The sequence below is a fragment of the Pongo abelii genome, chromosome 3 (assembly GCF_028885655.2).
Source record: "Pongo abelii isolate AG06213 chromosome 3, NHGRI_mPonAbe1-v2.0_pri, whole genome shotgun sequence".
Taxonomy (NCBI): Eukaryota; Metazoa; Chordata; class Mammalia; order Primates; family Hominidae; genus Pongo; species Pongo abelii.
The window spans coordinates 165,873,467-165,894,773 of record NC_071988.2 but is presented as its reverse complement, the minus strand read 5'-3'; the positions used below and the strand labels follow the sequence as shown (position 1 = coordinate 165,894,773).

Sequence of the window (21,307 nt, the reverse complement as noted above, 5' to 3'; positions counted from 1 at the left end):
CTTGCTTGAGAGTTGGTTGCATTATAATTTGGTGAGAATTTAATCTCTCAATGACAACTTACTTGATTCTCTCATTCTCTTTCTGCTACATAGATCACAGTAGACATTGGCAGACAGTTCTGTAGTTACATAGGTCTGAATTCAAAATCCAGGTCTGCCACTTGGTGGCTGTGTGAAATTAAGCAAGTTAGGCAATGTTTCTGAGTTTTTTTTTTTTCCTCCTCCACAAAGAATAATTAATATATGACAATAGGGTCTCAGCTAGTTGTTTTAAAAATGGTTAGAGAGATGTGTGGAATGAAGTAAGTGTGCAGTAAGTATTAATTACAAATATTATTATCTTAGACATACAGATTTCCATGATTCATGAATGGTGAAGCATCTTAGAAGACATCCATTCCAGGCCAGGCATGGTGGTGCGCACCTATAGTCCCAGTTGCTCAGCAGAATGAGGCAGAATTGCTTGAGCCTGGGAGTTTGAGGCTAGTATGGGCAATATGGTGAGACCCTAACTCAAGAAAAAAGCAAAACTTTTTTTAAAGTTTAAAAAGAGAGACATCTGTTCCACTACTGTCATCTTAGAGGCCAGAAAACTGAGGCTCAGATCATCTCAGAGACTTGCACATATCCCCCAACCATTTGGTGGCAAAGCCAGGAATAGAACTCTGCTCTCCTTTCCCACTGGGACAGTGGACAGAAATTCGTCTTGATTTCCATCTGTCCAGGCTGAAGAATGTGCACTGGCTGGAATGACAGAGTGACCAATTTTTTTCTCCACCTCTGCTGTCTCAGCAATGGTTTGGGACAGTGTGGATGACCAGAAGCTGGATAGTACAGAGCCAGGCTAAAAAGTTCAGGCTTCCTGAAGGGAAGCTGCAGTCCTCCTAGGCCAGAACACCTTCGAGATAGAATAGATAAAGCACCCTTCTCTACCAAGTTAGGAAAGGAAGAAGTGTGACCAATTAGCTGTATGGGGACTGCCAAAGCACGCCAGTCTGAAGATGAGCAGAAACTGGCTCATTCCATTTGGCATCTAGCACACTAACTGCACCAGTTAATAGGCCATGCTTTTCTGCAGAACCATTGGCTGAAGAGCTCAGATAAAAAGTATTGAGAATAGGCTATCCAAAACAGTAGGCTCAGATGCTATCACACAAAGCACTTTATCCTTAAGTTCAATTTTTCTAAATTGTAGTTGGCTGCTTTGGCTTAATAAAAATCTTCCAGAAAAGAAAAATGAATGGCCACAGACAGTATGGGTATCTAACTATATTATCACAACTTGACCAAGATTGAACTTGCCAATACTTTGGTTCAAGAGCAAAACAAAATTGTTCCCTTAAAATATTGCTTCATGGGAACAGTCTTCTTCAAACATCTTTTAGCACAGGCAAGATTCCCATTTATATGTGAATTCTGTCCAAGACAATGAGATCTGGCAGAAAAGGCATTGAGTTGGAAGTCAATGGATATGAGTTTTTGTCCCAGTTTTACCACAAATTAGCTGAGCATAACTTCCACAGATGCATTTATCAAGCAGTTTTCATGGTCTTTGCAATGCCAAAAAACTGTAGCATTTAGAAAATTTAGTTTTCAGACTTGGAAACTATTTAAGGCATTTCATATGAAGGGCGTGTCCTTGTAAGAGTTTGCTTATGCAAGATAAGGCTTCTTTCAGCTGCAAGTCAGGAGCGAACCAAAACTCAAACCAGCTGCTGCATGAACTGACTTTATCACATCTTGACAAGAGCTCAGCCACTGGAAGTTTTGGCACACAGCAAAACTGAAGGGTACTTATACAATATCACATTTTATTTTTATTGTTTCTAATAGCATTCCAGGTTAGAAATGTGAATTATTTGGGAAAGCTGAGTGGTCTGGTAGATAAAGCATATAGCAGAGAGCTAGGAGGCTGGCTATTTCCATTTGTTATCCTAACATGTCTTGGGCCCCCAAGTCACCCCACCTCCTTAGTACAATGGGAACAGTGGCAGAAGTCCATGCTCTCTCCCCCAACACATGGGGATAAAAGACAAGAGAGGTGAAATGTTCTGGAACACATCCAATGTTATACAAGTATAAGCTGTGAGATGATCCAAACACAAATTTTGAATATTTCATTTTCTAGAAAGTATACCAATTCATTCCACCCTTCTCAAACCTAAATTATACAATTCAATTCAGGTCACACAGATTTACTTTGTACTAAGTAGCACAGCAAATGCCATTTCAGTGCCTGAAAACTGAAAAACATTTTAAAGTAGGAGTTTGAGGCCTCACTAATACGACAAAACATACTTTTATATTTTATTTTGCACTAATTTGCCACTTAAACATTAAACTCTTATCAATCTGAGAGATTTGCCAACACTTGCCTGCTAGGTGCCCTAAGCCTCCACATCAATGCATGTTATACTCCCCTTTCTCCATATGTTAGCCCATGCTATTTCTTTATCCCTCCTCCTCTGCATCTTCACCTAAAATTCTGCCCATCCTTCAGGGTTCATCCAGTGATTCATTTGCAAGTAGTCATGGGGTAAGGTCTTGAGAGTATGTTTTTCAGAGGTCCATGCAGCTAAGAAAATGTGCAGTGTTGGCGCAAGGTCTGCCTATTCCTGGGTAGTCAGATGCTAGACACATCTTTCCTAACACCACAAGGTAGATATACTTCACTTGGAGAGAGAGGTGAAATTTTTCAGGTATAGACTGGATGTGCTCCTGTCAGAAGACTTGAAGGGATTAAGAAACTGACTCTCATCTCAGTATTGCTAGAGCAAAACATAATTTCTCGTAGTGGCTATAGTATAAGGACACTGAGGGGTAAGAGATATAATCTAAGTAATACAATAAATTAGTGTGGAAAAAAATCATCAAAATGAAGACTACATGGTTTTTATTAAAATTCTAGCTTTTAGGATGTCCAGGGAGCTCAGGAATTTAGTTGTCCTTTTTTGTATGTACAATATGCCCCAATGCTTGCTGACTAATGTACTAAAACATTAGAGAAATCTTGCTGACAAGATCTCAACCAGGCAGCGAGATCTGGAAGGTGAGAACAATATTGGGGTTCAGCAGAATTAAGTCTCAGTTCTGCTCCTTACCAGATATGCTAATCTGAGCTAGTCATTTAATTTTTATGAGACCGAATGTCTATCTGTAAAGTCAGCAATTTGGATTAGATGTGCTGCAAGTGGTTTTCTAGCTTAAATGTACCTTCTGAATTCAACAGGACAATACTTAAACTGACCTTTAATCTAGGAATGACACAAGTAGATTTTTGAAAGCTAATTTAGCTACAGAAAGCTGAGAGCTCCAAAGGCAAAGAGATAAAAATAACAGGAGAGCCTTCCCTTAATCCAGTCCCTAAGCAGTTTTGGCAAACTAAAGTTTGTTGTTCAATGGTTACGAGTTTGCTTAAATGCTTTCTACCCAGTTTACTGAACTAAATAGTATATAGCTATAGTAAAAAGTTCTATTCAAAAACCATCTTCTCACAGATATTTTGCAGCTTTGCAGAATTGAATATGTCCACAGATGTCTATTAGCTGGTTAGGGTCTTAGGAATCTAGGAGAGCCAAGTAGTTGTATGAGCTGTTGCTATCAAATGTAGTTTTGAACATTCTTGGTGATTTTAAGGGATCATATTGTGGAAATTTGGTTTCCTTACCTTGAATTTTGAATGAAGCTTTAGCATTTGAGGATGTTTCTTTTGTTTCTCCTTCCAGGTAAGTGATTTTGTTTTTTCAACCAGATGCTGGTTTATTTAATTTGAAGCTATTGATGAAATTCTTTAAATTGCCCCCATGTGATTCTACTCTGGAATAACTAACAAATTATTTAAAAGTTAATTAATACTAGAAAATATGAAAACGCATTTTTATGGGAATTATTGTTCCTTCAAGATGACACTGTTTTGTAAACTATGGACTTCCAATAACAACCCTCTGTGCCTTCCTCTTACCACTAAGCAAGCATGGGTATTAATTCCTACTGAAAAGCTTATGCTATCTTTTTTCCAGAAATGGAAGAAAAATGAACTATGAAAAAGGTCATTTTATAGGTCAGCTACCATTATGAGATTGTTGAGGAAATGATATAAAAAACAATTTTTATCAAATTATCTTTAGGACATTTATATGTTTATTTTCTTACTGTGTTGACTTAGGTGACTATAAGAAGTTGTATCAGAGCAACTGATTCTGGAGAATTAAAGCAAGTATTTCTAAGAACATAAGTGGCAACTTTCAGTCTCAAATCAATTTGGCCACCAATCAGTTTTTGTAAGGGTACAAATAGGACATAACATGCTCAGATGGTACTTGGATAAAGTGTATACAATTTTACATCGAGGAAATTGTGTCAATGTGTTACCTTCAATGTTAGAAATTCCCAAGTTCTGACAATAGTTCAGAGCCTTGTTAAAAGCCAGAGTGGAGGCATGTAGATCCAGCTGGAAAGACAGGCATTATGGTCTAACTTAGGACAAATTTTAAAGCCAGTGTTAGGGTCTGAGTCCAGCTTTGTAAACTTGAGTACAGTGTTTGATCTCTGGGGTTTCAGCCTTGACTTCAGAACAAAATTTCCACCAAGTGCTCTTTTACTGTGAGGAGTAGCTGCTGAAGAAGAAAGAAGTCTACCTATTTGCTAGAGTGTTAAAATTGTTTTGATAAAGCTCAAAACTTATCTAAATAAGCTCTCTCTCCCTAAGCATGTTTTTATTTTTATAAAAAAGTTACATATATTTGCTTATAAATTTAAAATACTTTTCACCTCCTCTGACTTCATTTAAAATTAAAATAATTAAAGTGCCAATTTTAAGAGATGTTAGCTCCCATTGTTGGTTCTTTGCCATATTCTTCTGACAACCTGCTGTAATTTTCTGCTCCCTTTAGAGCCTCAGGCTATAGGCCTTCTCCACCAAAGGAATGTTAAGAAGTGATAAGGACCTTCTGTGAGCAGAAGTGGCTTGTTTGCAAAGGGACTGCTTATCTTGGCCACTCTTGAACACAAGATGGGACCCTCTACTGCAAAGCTCCGGCGTGATTTTTTTCCCCTAAGTTATCCCCCATACTACTGACAGTGATTTTCCCTAAATAAAAAACTGCTTCAAACCCTTCATTGTCTTTCCACTGCCTTAAAGATAAAGTCCAAATTCTAGAACATGGCCCACAACATTTGGTGCCTCACCACCTCTTCAGCCTCTCATTTGCTGTTCACCCATTTCTCTATTCCTCTCCTTCTCACACCTTGTGCTACAGCCACATAGATAACCTGCAGTTTCTCTACCTTGCAATGATGTCTCAAATTCCAAGGCATTGCTGGTACCACACAGCCTGCCTGGTAAAATCCTAGACTTCTTTCAAGATAAATTCAAAAACACCTCCATGAGGTCTTTCTACCTCTCCAAGTAGAATTGACCACTGTCTCCTTTGTGTCCCCACTTCCACCACCATCCTAAAATACTTATTATACTTAGATTAATAATTGTCGCTCTTACTGTACTGGAATTACCCTGAAAGGAAAGGCCATGTATTATTTATCCTTATATTTCTAGTACATAGCCCACAGCCTATACCACCCACCCCAAAAAAAACCTTTTGTAAATAATTGAACAAATTAATAAACACCCAAGGCCCCCAGTAAACATCAAGGCCTAAGGAATGCATATCTGGATTCTAAATAATCATAAGGTTTTAAAACACCATGTTAAGCACCAGGGACTTCAGAGAGCTTTTAGTCTAAATCTTATTAGAGAGGCCAGCGAAGACCTCCCAAAGGAAGTGGCATTGAACTGAGACTTGAAAAGCCAGTAGTTAGGCAAAGATAGGGAGGGAAATATTTCAGACAAAGGGAGGAGCTGGCACAAGATTTAGGACATGGAAAAGGTATGGTGCAGTCATAGAGCGAAGAGATGTGCAGAATGGCTGGAGCCCCAAGAGGGAAGGGAAGGGTGAAGCAGTGAAGATGCGAGGCAAGCAGGACTGGACCATGCAGAGTCTTGCAGGTGTTCACAAAGAAAATTGCAGCACCCTCCCATAGACTGAAAACACCTCTCTACCTGAACCCCTGGAATTCTGACTCAGGTAGTCCCTAACATCCTGCTGAACAGTTAGGAAACTTGGAGGAATATGTATATTTGTACTCATAGTCAAAACTACTAGATGGCATTTTCAGACTATATTTTGTGTATTTTTATTTTTTACTTCTTGTTTTTTTTTCTTATGTTAGCAAAAGTATGCTTGCTATTCAAATGTTGAAAATATTTCATTGGTCTTAAAATGATGCTTATTTTTCCAGATGCTTGCATTCATTCTGCATGTTCTATTTTGTCATTTGGTTTAATTTATTAAACAATCTTATTAATTAAATTAAATGTATTAATTATAGATTAATTTATTATAATTAATTAAGTTATAATTAATAATAAATTAAATTTATTAATTATTTAAATTATTATGTTCACATTCAGATGCAATCTGAAAACCCATTTGTTCTCACACTGCTATAAAGAAATAACTGAGACTGGGTAATTCATAAAGAAAAGAGGTTTAATTGCCTCATGGTTCTGCAGGCTATACAAGAAGCATAGTGCTTCTGCTTCTGCTTCTGGGGAGGCTCAGGAAACAATCATGGCAAAAGACGAAGGGAAAGTAGGTATGTCTTACATGGTTGGAACAAGAGCAAGAGAGAGAGTGGGGAGAGAGAGCACTGGAGCAAGAGCAAGAGAGAGTGGGGAGGTGCCACACACTTTTAAACAACCAGATCTTATGAGAAATCACTATCTCCCCGACAGCATCAAGGGGGATGGTGTTAAGCAATGAGAAACCAGCCCCATGATTCAATTACCTCCCACCGGGCCCCACCTCCAACATTGGGGATTACATTTCCACATGAGATTTGGATGATGACACAGATCCAAACCATACCATTCACCTAATTCTTTCTCCATAAGAATTTGTCCAAGCATTTATAACAATTAGCATTTCATTTAACATCTTTGATGAACAAAGCACTATTCTCATGCTGAGAAGATTCAAAATAATGGGATATTGAAGTCCTAGGAACAAGTTTTATGTTTCAGAAGAGCCCATTTGGTATCCACAGGGATAAGAAATGTGCACCCTAAATGTAAGTGGATTACACTAAACTTATAGGTATAAAGAAGGAGTGGAGGATTAAAGGGAGAAGCGTGGAGAGGATGAAAGTTAGAAATGGAAGTGACGAGCACACCTGAGTGAAGGATGAGAGCTCTGGCTGCCTCTTCCAGTTGTATTCCCATGTAGCTGAGCCAAAGGCTGATCTCAAGTTTATTGTTACATGCCCATTTAACGCTTCTGGCCATTAACACTTTTGATTTTTTTTGGCTTGTTATTTTACTAGCTATTTTCATAACACTTTCATAGCTAAACCTATTTTACTCAGATTGTATGCCTTTTCAAAAATACAATAGATGGTCCATATTCCATTATCTAGAAATAAGCCGAAGCTCATATCTAACATTTATTAAGAGAGATGGATTATTTTTGTTCATTAGTTATCTTTGTAAATAATTTTTACATACTTTAGTTGACTCATAAAGATGTTTCTTTCTGTAATTTTAATCTTAATATTTGTTGAACTTCAAAATCCCTATCACCAGGTTACTGTTTAAAAGCATTGGTTTTTCTATTATCTTAAAAGCCGTTATATCTGAGTGCTGAACAACTTAGAAACATTCAGTAATTGTTTTGCATGCTATTTAGTGAATTCATAAGGCAATCGTTTATACACACATGATGGAATCAGGTGGCAAGCCAAGTTAAAGAGCAAGGCCAGAAAAGAACTTAAAAGAGAAGAGAAAACATAGACAGTTTAGGAACAATAGATCATGTCTTCTCCATGATTTGGAGGTAAACTGATTATCTATCAGCTGATAAATAGAGGAAGGTTTTAGAAGTCTTCACTTGGGTAGACTAATGAAAGGTGTCAGAGAAGATGTTTTCTGTTATTTGCGGGTTCTCCAGGAAACTTTGAGCATTCAGCTGAGGGGCCAAGTTGGCTGCTTCTGAGAAGAAGTCCTTCCACCTCCACTCCATTGCACTTGGGTGCCATTCCCCTCATTTGAATGTCTCAAAGAGATGAGCAAAGGTACATCTACAGAGTTCAGGGTACTGACGTTTACCATAATGATTTATAACTCTCAGAAGAGTGAAAAACACATGAATGCACAGAATAGGAGATTGAAATATAAACCACAGAACATTCATATAATGGAATACTTTGCAGTCATAAAAATCTTCTCATAGAAGAATATTTGACACCATAGGGATATCTGTGGCATACAAAGTAGAAAGTCAGACTTGTAAACATTATATACATATTCATATATATTTAAACACCATGATCCCATATTTAGATATAACAACTAAAAGTTCAGATGGCTATATTTCAAAATGTGTCAAATGTTCAACCTTGCGTAGGCTGACTGTAGATGAATTTTATATTATTCTTTGTGCTTTCTTGTAGTTCCCAAATTTTCTTTATTGAATCTATATTACTTTTGTAATTTAAAGAATTTAATTTATAAAATTTTATAAAATAACTTATAAATTTGAAATATATTGCATTTAAGAATAAAAAGCGTTTAATTACAAAAATAATTCACAATTTATTTAATGAGATTTTAAAAGGATATATTTGAGTCTACATTCTGATTTCATGTTTGCGTGCATGGTTTTTTTGAGACAGAGTCTCACTCTGTCGCCCAGGCTGGAGTGCAGTGGCATGATCTTGGCTCACCGCAAGCTCTGCCTCCTGGGTTCACGCAATGTAATAGTGTTTTATTATTGTTTCCATTTTTATTGAAGAAGTAAGATTGTCCCTAGCAGATGGAGACACTGAGATATGGGACAGAACTTTTGTTCTATATAATTATTACGTCCTTCCACCTTTCTTAGCATAGACAGTTTCCCAAATGCAACTTCAAGTTACCCCTTTATAGGCATAATAACAATACTACCCAACATATATGTAATGTTCTTTATGTGCCAAGTACTATACTAACGCATACACATCACATCCACATCACATACACACACATACCACATACACACACATATTTAAACTAATTTCGTTCTCACAATGACATTTTGAGGCAAGTATTATTATTGTACAGATGAGAAAACCAAGGCACACTTTATCTGTAAACCTCTGCTATGCAGAAATTCTGGAGGGGCTTCTGGCCCCTTAATTTTAAAATAAGGCCAATAATACAATAATTACCACATAGCAATTCTCTAAAGATTATGTAAGGTATATACAAAAGCACTTAGCTCAGGGACTGGAGGGATGTGAGAGAAATTTGTCTTTTGCGATATGCTTTATGGTCCGCTCGGTCACCTCATTCTTAATCCCTTTCTCGACTTCTATTTTATACAGAAATTGTGAGCATACCAGCATCAAATACCACCGGTGAGGTAATGCACACTTCAATCTCTTCTTCGGTCACAAAGAGTTACATCACACCACAGACAAATGGTTTGTTTTCATTTTTATTTTTAAATTGTGGCTCCGAAATCATTTTTGTGATGCAACCCTATTTTAGGGGACCTGTCACCGCAGAGAAACTGAGAAATGCGAGCTAAGTAGACACAGCCTACTAAGTAGACACAACTCCTACTACAGAGGAATTCTTGCCTCTGAAATATCTCACAGAAATAATACTGTGAGTTAAAGAAACTAAAATAATGTGGCAAAGCACAGAAATGATGCACGTGACCATGAAATAGTGGGCCAGATAAAGGGGACCTAATAGTGTGGTGGTGTGGAGGGTCTGTGGGCAAACTGAGTTCAGCTCAGACCCGGGCTCAGCTCTATCCCAGCTGCTGACCCATGGTGAGTTGCCCTGCAGGGTTTCTATCCCATTAATTTTAAAATGGGGCCAATAACACAGTACTTATCTCACAGCATTTCTCTAAAGGCTAAATAAGATGTATCTAAAAGTTATTAGCTCAGAGCCTCAGACATTCTCAGTGACTGATAAACAATAAGCAAAGCTGGGTGCTGAGATAAGAGTAATCTGGTGGCAGTCTCTCTTGTTAGTTTTCAGGGGAGAAGAAGAAATTCTGGAGCTGCTGCTGGGAGGGATGTGGGAGAATTTTTCTTTCATGATATGCTTTATGTCCACGCAGTCACCTCATTCTTGATCCCTTTCTCAACTTCTCTTATATGCAGACAAGCACAAACAGGACACATATCCAGCCACTCCTAGTGCTCATGAAGTTTCAGAAATTTCTGTTATAACCATTCACTCTCCAGAAGAGGAAAACGGTATGTTCTTAGTTTTAAGTAGTTGCTCTGGAGTCATTGTTGTGATTGAACTCTATTTACACGAGCTGTAACTCATGACAGTTCTCAAACTTTCATGACAGAAAACCCATCTGTTTTACTCCAAAGCCCATATAGCACCCACAACTATTAACTGTGACCAAGAAAGAGAAGGCAAGCCCCAATTAACCTTTGTATGTAAAACCTAAAGAATGAAAAAATATACCTGAATCCTTAATCATCAAACAACATAGGTATATACTAAGTAATTTGTAATAATTAAACTCTAGAAAATTGTGTGGCTTTGGTAGTAAGAGAGCTTCATGACATAAAATGGCAAGTGGAGACAGAGACAAAAGTAAGCTGTGGACTGAGAGGGAAGGTTAGCACAGATGGAACAATAAGGCAACCATACTATCAATTGCTACTGACAAAGAATCCAGAGAGACTATTGGCAAAAGCTCAAATGAGACACAGTAACAGTTTAGATTCAGACAGTGGCTGTGGCATAAATCTGGAAAATTGATAGCCACATGACCCCTCTTTGCATGGGACTGACATCTGTGTGGAGTAATGGCTCCATATGCCTCCTTTCTTCTCATTATTTTTACATTTTTTAAAAATGCATCTCTTCTTGTGGAAATCAATAAGTGATTCTTCCAATACTTGCTCATTCCTTTCCCCTCAATTATGAGACAATTTGCTTATTTCTCATCCGTGAATACTTGTTGGGTCATTAAAAGTAGATACTGAAATTACTAACGGTAAGACGGACACATTACCTCATAAATTTTACTAGCTTGATGTTCAAAGTTGACCAACAACTCTCAAAATATGATTAAGAAAAGGAAACCCACAGAACAGTTTGATTCCAAAATGATTTTTTTCTTTGCACATGTCTTATTTGGACTTACATTGAAATTTTGCTTTATAGGAGAAAGGGGACAACTTGTCCATCGTTTCTCTGAACCAGGTATGTTAATATTGGACAAAGATAAAGTCATTCCATTTTAAACTATCCATTGCTTGTTTCAAATGCCTAAGAAAATGTGTCAGTCTTAAAACAGAAGAGCATATGTTGTTAACTTTATTCACACGAAATTGTACAGGCAAAGAAAATATTCTTTTTAAAATTAAAATAGGCATTTCTTATTTTTAAAAATATTTTGGGGGCCAGGGTCAGTGGCTCATGCCTATAATCCCAGAACTTTGGGAGGCTGAGCCTGGCTAATCACTTGAGCCCAGGAATTTGAGAACAGCCTGGGCAATATGGTGAAATCCATCTCTACAAAAAATACAAAAATTAGCTGGGATGGGGCACGCACCTGTAGTCTCAGCTACTTGGGAGGCTGGATGAGGTGGGAGGATCGGATCGATTGGCTGAGCCTGGGAGTTTGAGGCTGCAGTGAGCTATGACTGTGCCACTGTACTCTAGCCTTGGTAAGACCCTGTCTCAAAAACAAATACATAAGTAAATAAAAATAAATAAAAACATTTTGGAAATAGAAATACATAATTTGGTAATAGTTTTTCTCTTAAGTTAGATGTTTTATCTTTCTAACCAACACCGAGTACTTGAAAAAAGCCTCATAAGAGCTTATAAAACAAATGAACTTCCCTCTTCCCTCATGTAGAAAGCAAGGCATTTAAAATCATCTAATTAACTGGTACTGTATTTCAAGGGTAAATCTCAGCCTTGATTCATTTTTGGCCCAATGCAACCACTTAGGGACCATCTTGACAACCTCTGCTGAAGGGACATCCCTTCCCCTCACTTGAATATCACTGTGTGTGCTCATTTGCTATTCTGCATTCTAACCCTCCCTTCACACTTGGCTGTGTCCACGGCTCACAGGGTAAAAAGCACATCATAGAACTTCATCACTATCACATACATTCAGGCTAAGTGGTCAAGAAGCCTGGGCAACACCAGCAAGAGGAAATGCTACTTCTACTTTTTATCAATAATAGGACTTTTAAATATTAATTAGGCAAATAAATGAGCCATTTTACCTTTATGTCTAGCCTTGCATTCTATTTACTTCATCTGGAAGCACTACAAATATGCTCTAAATATGGAAATATCTCTTACTTAATTGATTTCAATTGTTTCATTCCCAACATGTAAAAGACTTAAAAAGCATTTTTAGTGACTATATTGGAGACTATGCATAAGAATACTGTGGAAGGAATAAAGCTTAGACTATAGATGACCTGCATTATAGTTATAATTCTACTTTTCACTAGTTGTCTGACCAAGGCTAAGTTAACCTTATTCAGCTTCTTTTCTTCATTTGTAAACTGTTTATACCAGTTTCTTTCCAAAATTATGATTCTATGATCTGTTCAATGCTCTTTTATACGTTAAGACATTATTTTCTCTCATAACTTCCAAACTATGAGAGAATTTGTGGTTTTTTCCCCATATTTAAGTAGAATGTCCACTGAGTTCTTATCTACAGTTACACTAGTGAAGAACGCTGGGTCTGGAATCAGAAGCGTCAGGTCTTAGTTCTGTCATCAACTATTTGTACGACCTTGGACAAAAGACTTGATCACTCACAGTCCCAGTTTCCCACAAGGTTACTGTAAAGCACACAATTTTAAAAAAGACAAAATATACGTAATAGTATATTAATTGTACTTTCTATTAAAAGGCAAGGTGATGGTATGCTGATGTTATCTGTCTTATTTTTCAATTGCTATGTGGTCATTTATTTCAGACTTTCATAATTTTGCTGCTCTCTTTATCTCCTGTAGTGATAACACTCATTGTTTTTGGGGTGATGGCTGGTGTTATTGGAACGATCCTCTTAATTTCTTACTGTATTCGCCGACTGAGAAAGGTGAGAATTCAGTTTTTAATTTGGCTCTAAATACCAATGTGAACAGCTCTAGGAGGGTTTATTCCTCTGAGTTCAGTTAAACTCAAAAGAGAAACAGAACTGCATAAAATTCCATCTTTTTCAACTGCACACATAGAAGTCACTGTGTTTCTTTAGCAGAATTTTTTTTTTTTGCATTTGCCCAATTAAAGGGAACCTCTAAATAAAAATCTGTCCCCCATTTTCCCCATGAAAGATCTCCCTAAGTTTTTGTCTAACTTGCTTTCACATATTTTGATGGATATTGAGGAAATATTAAGATTCTACTTATAGTATTTACCCTATTAGTGTATAAAATATTTAAAATAATATATTTACGTATGTTTAAAACTTTGGGGGAGGCCAAGGCAGGAGGATTGCTTGAGCTCAGGAGTTTGAGACCAGCCTGAGCAAAAAGGTGAAACCTAGTCTATACAAAAAATATGAAAATTAGAAAGGCGTGGTGGTGCACATGTGTAGTATCAGCTATTCAGGGGGCTGAAGTGGGAGGATTGCTTGAGCCTGGGAAATCAAGGCTGCAGTGAGCTGTGATCATGCTACTGCACTCCAGCCTGGGCAACAGAGTGAGACCCTGTCTCAATAAATATATAAATAAATAAATAAAAATAAACACAATAAAACTTTTGCCTTTCTTAATTCTCACATATTCTGAAACAGATTTTTCAAATTTCCACCCATGAATTCTTAACATCAGTGATTTTTTTTGAATCATTAATGCTTTTTTTAATTTTTTTTTTTTTTTGAGACAGGGTTTCCCTCTGTCACCCAGGCTCGAGTGCAAAGTGGCACAATCTCTGCTCACTGCAGCCTCTGCCTCCCTGGTTCAAGTGATTCTTGTGCTTCAGCCTCTGCAGTAGTTGGGCCTACAGGTGCAGGCCACCATGCCTGACTAATTTTTGTATTTTTTTAATAGCAGAGATGGGGTTTCGCTGTGTTGGCCAGGCTGGTTTCAAACTCCTGACCTCAAGTGATCCATCTGCCTTGGCCTCCAAAGTGCTGGGATTACAAGCACGAGACACCACGCCCAGCCCACTAATGCTATTTTTAAGTCCATACAACACAGCTTATCGAAGTGCATAACTTTTGCTATCACTTTCTATTCACGATATTTAAGACATAATATGTGTGTGTGTATTTATGATGCTGTCACTGTCTCTGTAATCCTAGATCAGAAGTACTTAGTCACATGAGATTGGTACAGTTGTGTTTTCATTCATCCTCTATTCTTAATCTCTCTTTGTGATTTTTGAGACCATAACCACTATATAATTCTTTTAAAAAGGCTGAGAGGTGTGACAGCACTGCAATTGTGGGGCCATCAGAAGAAGAATGATAGTAATATCTACATTAAGTTCCTTTGCCTCTTTTCTTTTTTAACTGCTTCTAACAATTAACTTCTACCATCATCCAATCCTACAATTGATTTTCATTATTCCATGTAAATATATCTTCCTTAAATAATACTTTTTGTTAATCAAAGAAAAGTAACTAAGAATGCCTACTCTTGTATGAGGTATTTTGTAAGGACTTTAATATAAGATAACTTTTCTTGCCTGGAGTATAAAAGAGAAAAGTCATCTTCTTACATGGGCATATATGGCAAAGTGGGTTGTCTTCTCTCTCAGTCAATGTTCTAAAACCTGAAAAAGCCAAGGAAATATTTAGTTGGCAAAGTTCAGAGAATTTTCTAAATATATATGGATGAATTTTGTCCTGGTCAACATGATGCAGAGATCACACACTTTATTTTTATTTTCACTTTCACTATTTATTACAGCAGGGAAATATGTAAGTATCAGTGTTTGCGGTGATATATCTCCTACTGAAATACCAAATACTATAAAGGAACACAAATACAAGTTTAAATCAATGCTTATACTAGTAACTAGTAACAACAACAACAATAACAAAATCTCTGCAAAGGGGATTTCAACCAAAAGAAAATAAAATTTTAGAAAAAAATATTTTTAAGCTGAAGCATTTTACTTTTTACTTACTGTCTTAAGATTAGAAAACTGTGTTATTAATATTTTCTGGTATTTCTTCATAGCAAAGCCCATCTGATGTGCAACCTCTCCCCTCACCTGACACAGACGTGCCTTTAAGTTCTGTTGAAATAGAAAATCCAGGTTGGTGTTAATATTTGCAGTTCCTTTTGCCTTTTAGGAAAAAACAAACAAACCAGTGACTTACTTCTTTCTGATTTGAGGGAGGAGGAAACCAGTTATGAGTCATTTCTATTCTATTTCATTAATTCTACCTCTTTGACTTTTTAGAAATGTAAGTTTGTCTGCAGCATAGTGAGATTCTCCTTTGGACACAAAGTGTTTTTTTGTTGTTGTTTATTTTTGTTTTTGTTTTTTTAAAAAAAACTCAGTCAAATAGTAAAAGCAAAAAAGAAAACCAAGTGTACTTCTTATTTCCCAAACTGCAAAGTTATGTGTATAGGAGACTCTATGGTCAGTATGGTGTAGCATAGTGTAATAGCCCCAGATCTGAAATCAGACTTGGATTTGAATCCATGCTCCAACACCTATTAGCTGTGTGACCCTGAGCAAGCTACTAAACCTCTTTTAATATGGGGATAATGATAGTATCAACCTCACAGAGTTTAATGAGAATTAAATGAGCTACAACCGGTAAAGCATTTAAAACCATTCGTGGCCATCATAAGTCCTCATGCCCATTAGCTGTTATCAATATAGCACTGACATCAATGCTACATCAATATAGCATGTTATCAATATAGTGTCATTCCCAAATGACCTCCTGTGCACACTGGCAAGCCATCTGGCACATGCTTTCATCTCCACTCCCAGGTGCTAAGCAGATATAAAACATGTGAAAGGCCATGGATATATTTTGTTTATCCAGAACAGTATTAAACCACATAGTGCTTTTTGAAAAGAACATTTATTGTCAACCTTTAAAAGTGGGAAATTGTTACGTTTTAAAAATCAAGTATTGCTATTCCTTTGGGGAAAAATGTAAACTCCCAAAATGCTGAGAACCTTCATACCAGCATGAGACCAATTCCTAAGAGCTGAGTAGTGGCTGCTACCTCTACTGTTTGTCTAAATCCCTAGCCAATTGCATTTGTTTTCTTCACCGTGGCCCCTGGTATGAATTCACTAAGAAAGCATATAGTTCCTATTAAACTTTGCCTGAAGCATAAACCCAAATGACATCTATTTTGGGAGATAGTTACTAAGAACAAGTCTCTGGAATGAGCTTTATTTCTCAAGCAAAAGAGATTTCATTCTGCCTTCTATAAAATCAATTAATTTTTCTCCCATAATTTTCAAAAATCATGACAGATCAGAGGTCTTGTATGCTTCTGGATTTCAATTTTAACCTGGACCAGTCTAGGTTTTCTAGACTTTAGAGTCACAGAACACAGAGTTTTAAAGATCCATCACAGCTACACAGGTTATATACAGGATTTGACACATCACATTATCATGTGAATTCTTAAAGCTTAACAATAATTGTTATATAAGTTTATAATCCTAAGACGTTCCTGCTATGTGGAAATGAATGGCATAGATATGATCCTCAGCTAAAAGGATCAATAAAATCCAATCTGCAGATACTTGAAACAACGGGAAGTTTTTGAGTCATATGCCAGATTCACTTCATTTACTAAGGTTATCTTGTTATTGGACTGGCAGCTGGAACAAGTATCTGTAAAATATTCATTTTATCTGCATCTTGCCTTGTTCCACAAAAAAGTCTTGATGCAGTTTTTTAAATGGAGCAATTACAAACTAAAGCCTATTTTTCAAATTGAAATTTATATACACTTTTAGCTACTTATCTATTCTAGTGACAAATTTACTGTTTAGTGTTTCCCGTGCCATTTTTTTTCATACAATCTTAAGCATCTCAAATGTTTGGGACAATTTAATACACCACAATGCATTAAGATGTCCTTGTAGTTTAATTCAATTAAGTGCAACACACATTTGCTAAATGCATACAGTGGGGTAGGCACCACACTCACATTAGATATACTAATATGAGTCTTCGTCCTTTAGAAGCTGAGAGACTAATGGAAAAAACAGAATGTCATTGCAGTGAACAAGTGCTACAGTAGTGGAAGCAATAGCTCCACTTGTCCCAGAGACTGAGACAGGTATCAAAGGCTTCTGGAGATGAAATCACCTGGGATTAGCCTTAAAAGACAGATAGATATTACCTAGGGCAGGGTAGTTTTAGCAGAAGGGCAGCCTGAGTGAGTAAAAGTATGGAAGACAGAATGTGTTTACTTAAAGAATTGTATGCATTTCCACATTAGCAGGATTGCTGCTTTGGTTCTCTGTTCAGGTCTCATATGTGTGTAATGGCAGTGGAAAGTCAGAAGAACCAAACTTTAGGCTCACTTTATTTCCCCACATTTGTGCAAGTGAAGTTATTAAACGTCTTAGTATGTTAGCGAGACAAGTTATGAATTCTGACTGCACCTCACAGAAAACATAGGAAAACACATTATTAAAGATTATTTAAAATGCTTTAGTCCTACTTTTATAGAATATGGCTCTAAATTAGTTTATAAGCCAAAGGCATAAGAGGTTAAAATGACAGTACCATCTCAACAAGAACTAATGATGTTAAGGAGTAATTAAAGTATAAATTGTTTTAACCTTCTAAAAGTGCACATGATCTGTGATTGGTGAAAAATGAGAATAAGCGAATCTGAGTCAGCTGCCCACTGTGGCATGCACATGTGACCCACCAGCCTATTTCCCACAGGAGAATGTTTGAGATGCACAGTTCCTGTGGTGCCCAAATAGAAGAAGACTGGAAAAGCTCTGCTTCTGGAAGAGCAAGGGCTCCCCTCTCCCTTTCACGCAGTTTCTAGGAGCAACATAAATTCAATCTTCCAACCAGGAAAAGTGGAGCATCGGGTTTACTGGAGAAAACTAGCCCAGTGCGCTTCTTTTACACCCTAGAACCAGAGAGGAACTTGGCCATAAGCTTTTGTGCAGACTTCTCCTTGAGGGGGGGGGAAAGAAAGTCATTACTAAAAAAGACATGACAGACTTAGAAACATGCCTTAAATTTTAACATGCATATGTGATTCAACTTATCATTTACTGGCTTCACATTATATTTTGCCTCTATACAAGTTTGGCTGTTAGTTTCTTATCTCTGTAGAAACTAGGAGCAGAGCAATTATATTTATTCTTTACCTAACGCTTTTAGAATAGATATTCTAAGAAATTCTGTATTTTTCTTTACACAAAACTTTAGAATAGAGCTAATATGTAAGGACAGTCCTTTCGTTTCCTACTAATTACATTCAAGGACAACTCTGCAAGAATGTAGAACCCTAAAACGTATACTGTGCATTAATTTCCTGTTGTGTTTAAACATAACTATGTCTCATATTTCGGTCTTGTATTTTTTTACTATAATCCTTCTAGAGACAATTGATCAATGAGAATCTGTTCACCAAACCAAATGTGGAAAGAACACAAAGAAGACATAAGACTTCAGTCAAGTGAAAAATTAACATGTGGACTGGACACTCCAGTAAATTATATACCTGCCTAAGTTGTACAATTTCAGAATGCAATTTTCATTATAATGAGTTCCAGTGACTCAATGATGGGGAAAAAATCTCTGCTCATTAATATTTCAAGATAAAGAACAAATGTTTCCTTGAATGCTTGCTTTTGTGTGTTAGCATAATTTTTAGAATTGTTTGAGAATTCTGATCCAAAACTTTAGTTGAATTCATCTACGTTTGTTTAATACTAACTTAACCTATTCTATTATATTATAATGATGGTTCTGTCAAATGAAAGGCTTGAAATACCTAGATGAAGTTTAGATTTTCTTCCTATTGTAAACTTTTGACTCTGGTTTCATTGTTTTAAATAAATTAAGGGGACACTAAAGTCCTATCATTCATTTCCTTCATTGTTGAACAGGCAAGATAAAATATTACATGAATGATTACTATATTTTGTTCACACTAATAAAGCTTATGCTCAGAAATGCCATACACACACACACACAAAAACACACACATTTATCATTTAATGCACAAATCAACACAAAAGGTTTTCCCATTAATATGAAATATTACATATATATAAATGCCATGTTTAAAATAATTTGTCTAACAGTAGAACTGTGTCAGAGCACTCACTGAAGCTTGCATTCCACTGAAAGAGTTATGCGTATAAGTAGAGTATGCTGAGAAGGAAAAGAACTTATGACCTTCCTTTATAACAGAAACTCAACTCTAAATTCAACAAGATGTGCAAACTGGACATGTGGTGAATATTTTAATAGGTTACTATATGTTCTCAATTAAATTCTTTAATCTGTCCAGTCCCAGCTTCTCTTATTAATAAAACTTTGGAAATTGCTTTAAACCATTTAAAGGAAATTTCTAGATATAGAAACTAAGGACTATGACTATACAGCTGTCACTCATTTGTAGTGAAACTTAAAAAGCAAAAACAAAAAACAAAAAAGACCTTCCTGTGATACTTTATTTCTGAACTAATAAAAATCTATATGACTTTTTATTGTCGTGTGATAACAAAGTAAATTTTTTGTATTTTGTATATTTTCAGGCCTGGCAACTGAAATTTACCTTTTAATAAATTAAAAAATCTAAATTTTAACCTACTTGTATGTTCAGAGAGTGTTTTTATACTAAATTGACTATTTAAAGAATGAGACTAAGAAGGGAACATTTCTGTTGATACATGTTTTTTAAAAGTAATTTTAAGAGCATTATTAGGTTAATTTAATCCAATTAATGACCCAAATGCCAAGGTAATTTTAAATTTACATTTTTAATAAAAGCAACATGTTGAAACAAGAGAGGGTGAGATTGACCTTTTCGCTAAAGTAATTTACAAGTCAAAGACAGGAAGAGATCAGAGTGAATGTGCCATCTCAACCAGAGGTACAGAATTTAGTGAATAATTAAAGTACAAATTGCTTTAACCTCCTTGAACTTTTCCAAGCAATTTATCTGTACTTCTATATATGAATGTCTTAATCAATTTTCTGCTGCTATAACAGAATACCACAGACTGGGTAATTTAGAAAGAAAAGAAATTTATTTTCTTCCTAGTTCTGGAGGCTGGGAAGGCCAAGGGCATGGCACTGACATCTGCCTTGTATCTGATGAGAACCTTCTTACTGCATGATAACAAAGCGGAAAGGCAAGCAAAAGCGTAAGATGAAGAGAGAGGAAATGATGCCAAACACATCCTTTCATCAGAAGCCCATTCCCTCTATAAGGCATTATTCCACTTATGAGAATGGAGCCCTCATGACCTAATCATGACCTTAAAGGCCCCTCCCGACACTGTTACAATGGCAATTAAATTTCAACAAAGGTTCCAGAGGTGACATTTGAATCAGCAATGAATTTTTCATAGTTAAATTTAATATTCGTGGGGGAAGAAATGACCATTTCCCTTGTATTTTTATAATTAAATCAGCAAAATATTGTAATAAAGAAATCTTTCCTGTGAAGATATCATGACCCCATGGATGGCTTATGTTGGATTTCTTGAAATTGGGGCTGGGATGGGAAGGTTTGGCGATGCTGATTATGGAATTGTACTCCTCAGCCCTGGGTGTTTGCTTGTGTAATTGTGAGCAAAAGGTCTAAATGAGGGAAAAAATGAATGGAGAAGGCTGAGAGGCATTGTGAAGAAAGAATGACCTTTTCTTGCAATAGAAATTTAACTCTGAAGACAACTCTGAATGGAGAGCCAAAGAACAGCATGGGCAAAGGGGTATTTTGGTGATATTGATATACAGTGATTGAAGAATAGCCTTTTGGTTTATTCTGAACATTTATCCTATCAAATGTAGCAAATTTCTTAGAAGAAATTCCTAAAAGCCAAGTGTTATTTAAATAAAAATAAATAAATAATTCAACCCAAAGTGATGCATAGGCCTTTTATTGTGTCAACCAATTCTAACGCATATATGCCCTCAGCTGTATTTAGGGGGCATGTGCATTGCCAACTGCTAACCCACTTTCAGCATCTAGATGTAAACATATCCTCTGAATCCTCACAGCACTTATACATATTTTGTAGCATTACTACGAACTGAATTCCATACCCTTCTTAACT

The 21,307-nt window shown here is 36.4% G+C and overlaps 1 protein-coding gene across 5 annotated transcripts in view; it reads left to right on the top strand.

Annotated features, from left to right (window-relative positions):
- GYPA (glycophorin A (MNS blood group)) overlaps positions 1-19,835 on the top strand; it is a 30,170-nt gene extending 10,335 nt beyond the window's left edge. For 2 of the 5 annotated variants that reach the window (XM_054554515.2, XM_054554513.2), the window contains 6 exons: positions 9,418-9,516; positions 10,213-10,308; positions 11,240-11,278; positions 13,066-13,151; positions 15,241-15,319; positions 18,617-18,755. In XM_054554515.2, coding sequence (XP_054410490.1) covers positions 9,459-9,516; positions 10,213-10,308; positions 11,240-11,278; positions 13,066-13,151; positions 15,241-15,319; positions 18,617-18,633 — 375 coding nt within the window. In that variant the 5' untranslated portion in view covers positions 9,418-9,458 and the 3' untranslated portion in view covers positions 18,634-18,755. Of the gene's footprint in view, positions 1-1,678; positions 1,791-6,571; positions 6,655-9,417; positions 9,517-10,212; positions 10,309-11,239; positions 11,279-13,065; positions 13,152-15,240; positions 15,320-18,616 lie in introns of all 5 variants that reach the window. The other 3 variants (XM_054554514.2, XM_054554516.2, XM_009240345.4) reach the window with 3 other exon arrangements.
- Positions 19,836-21,307: the final 1,472 nt, after the last annotated feature.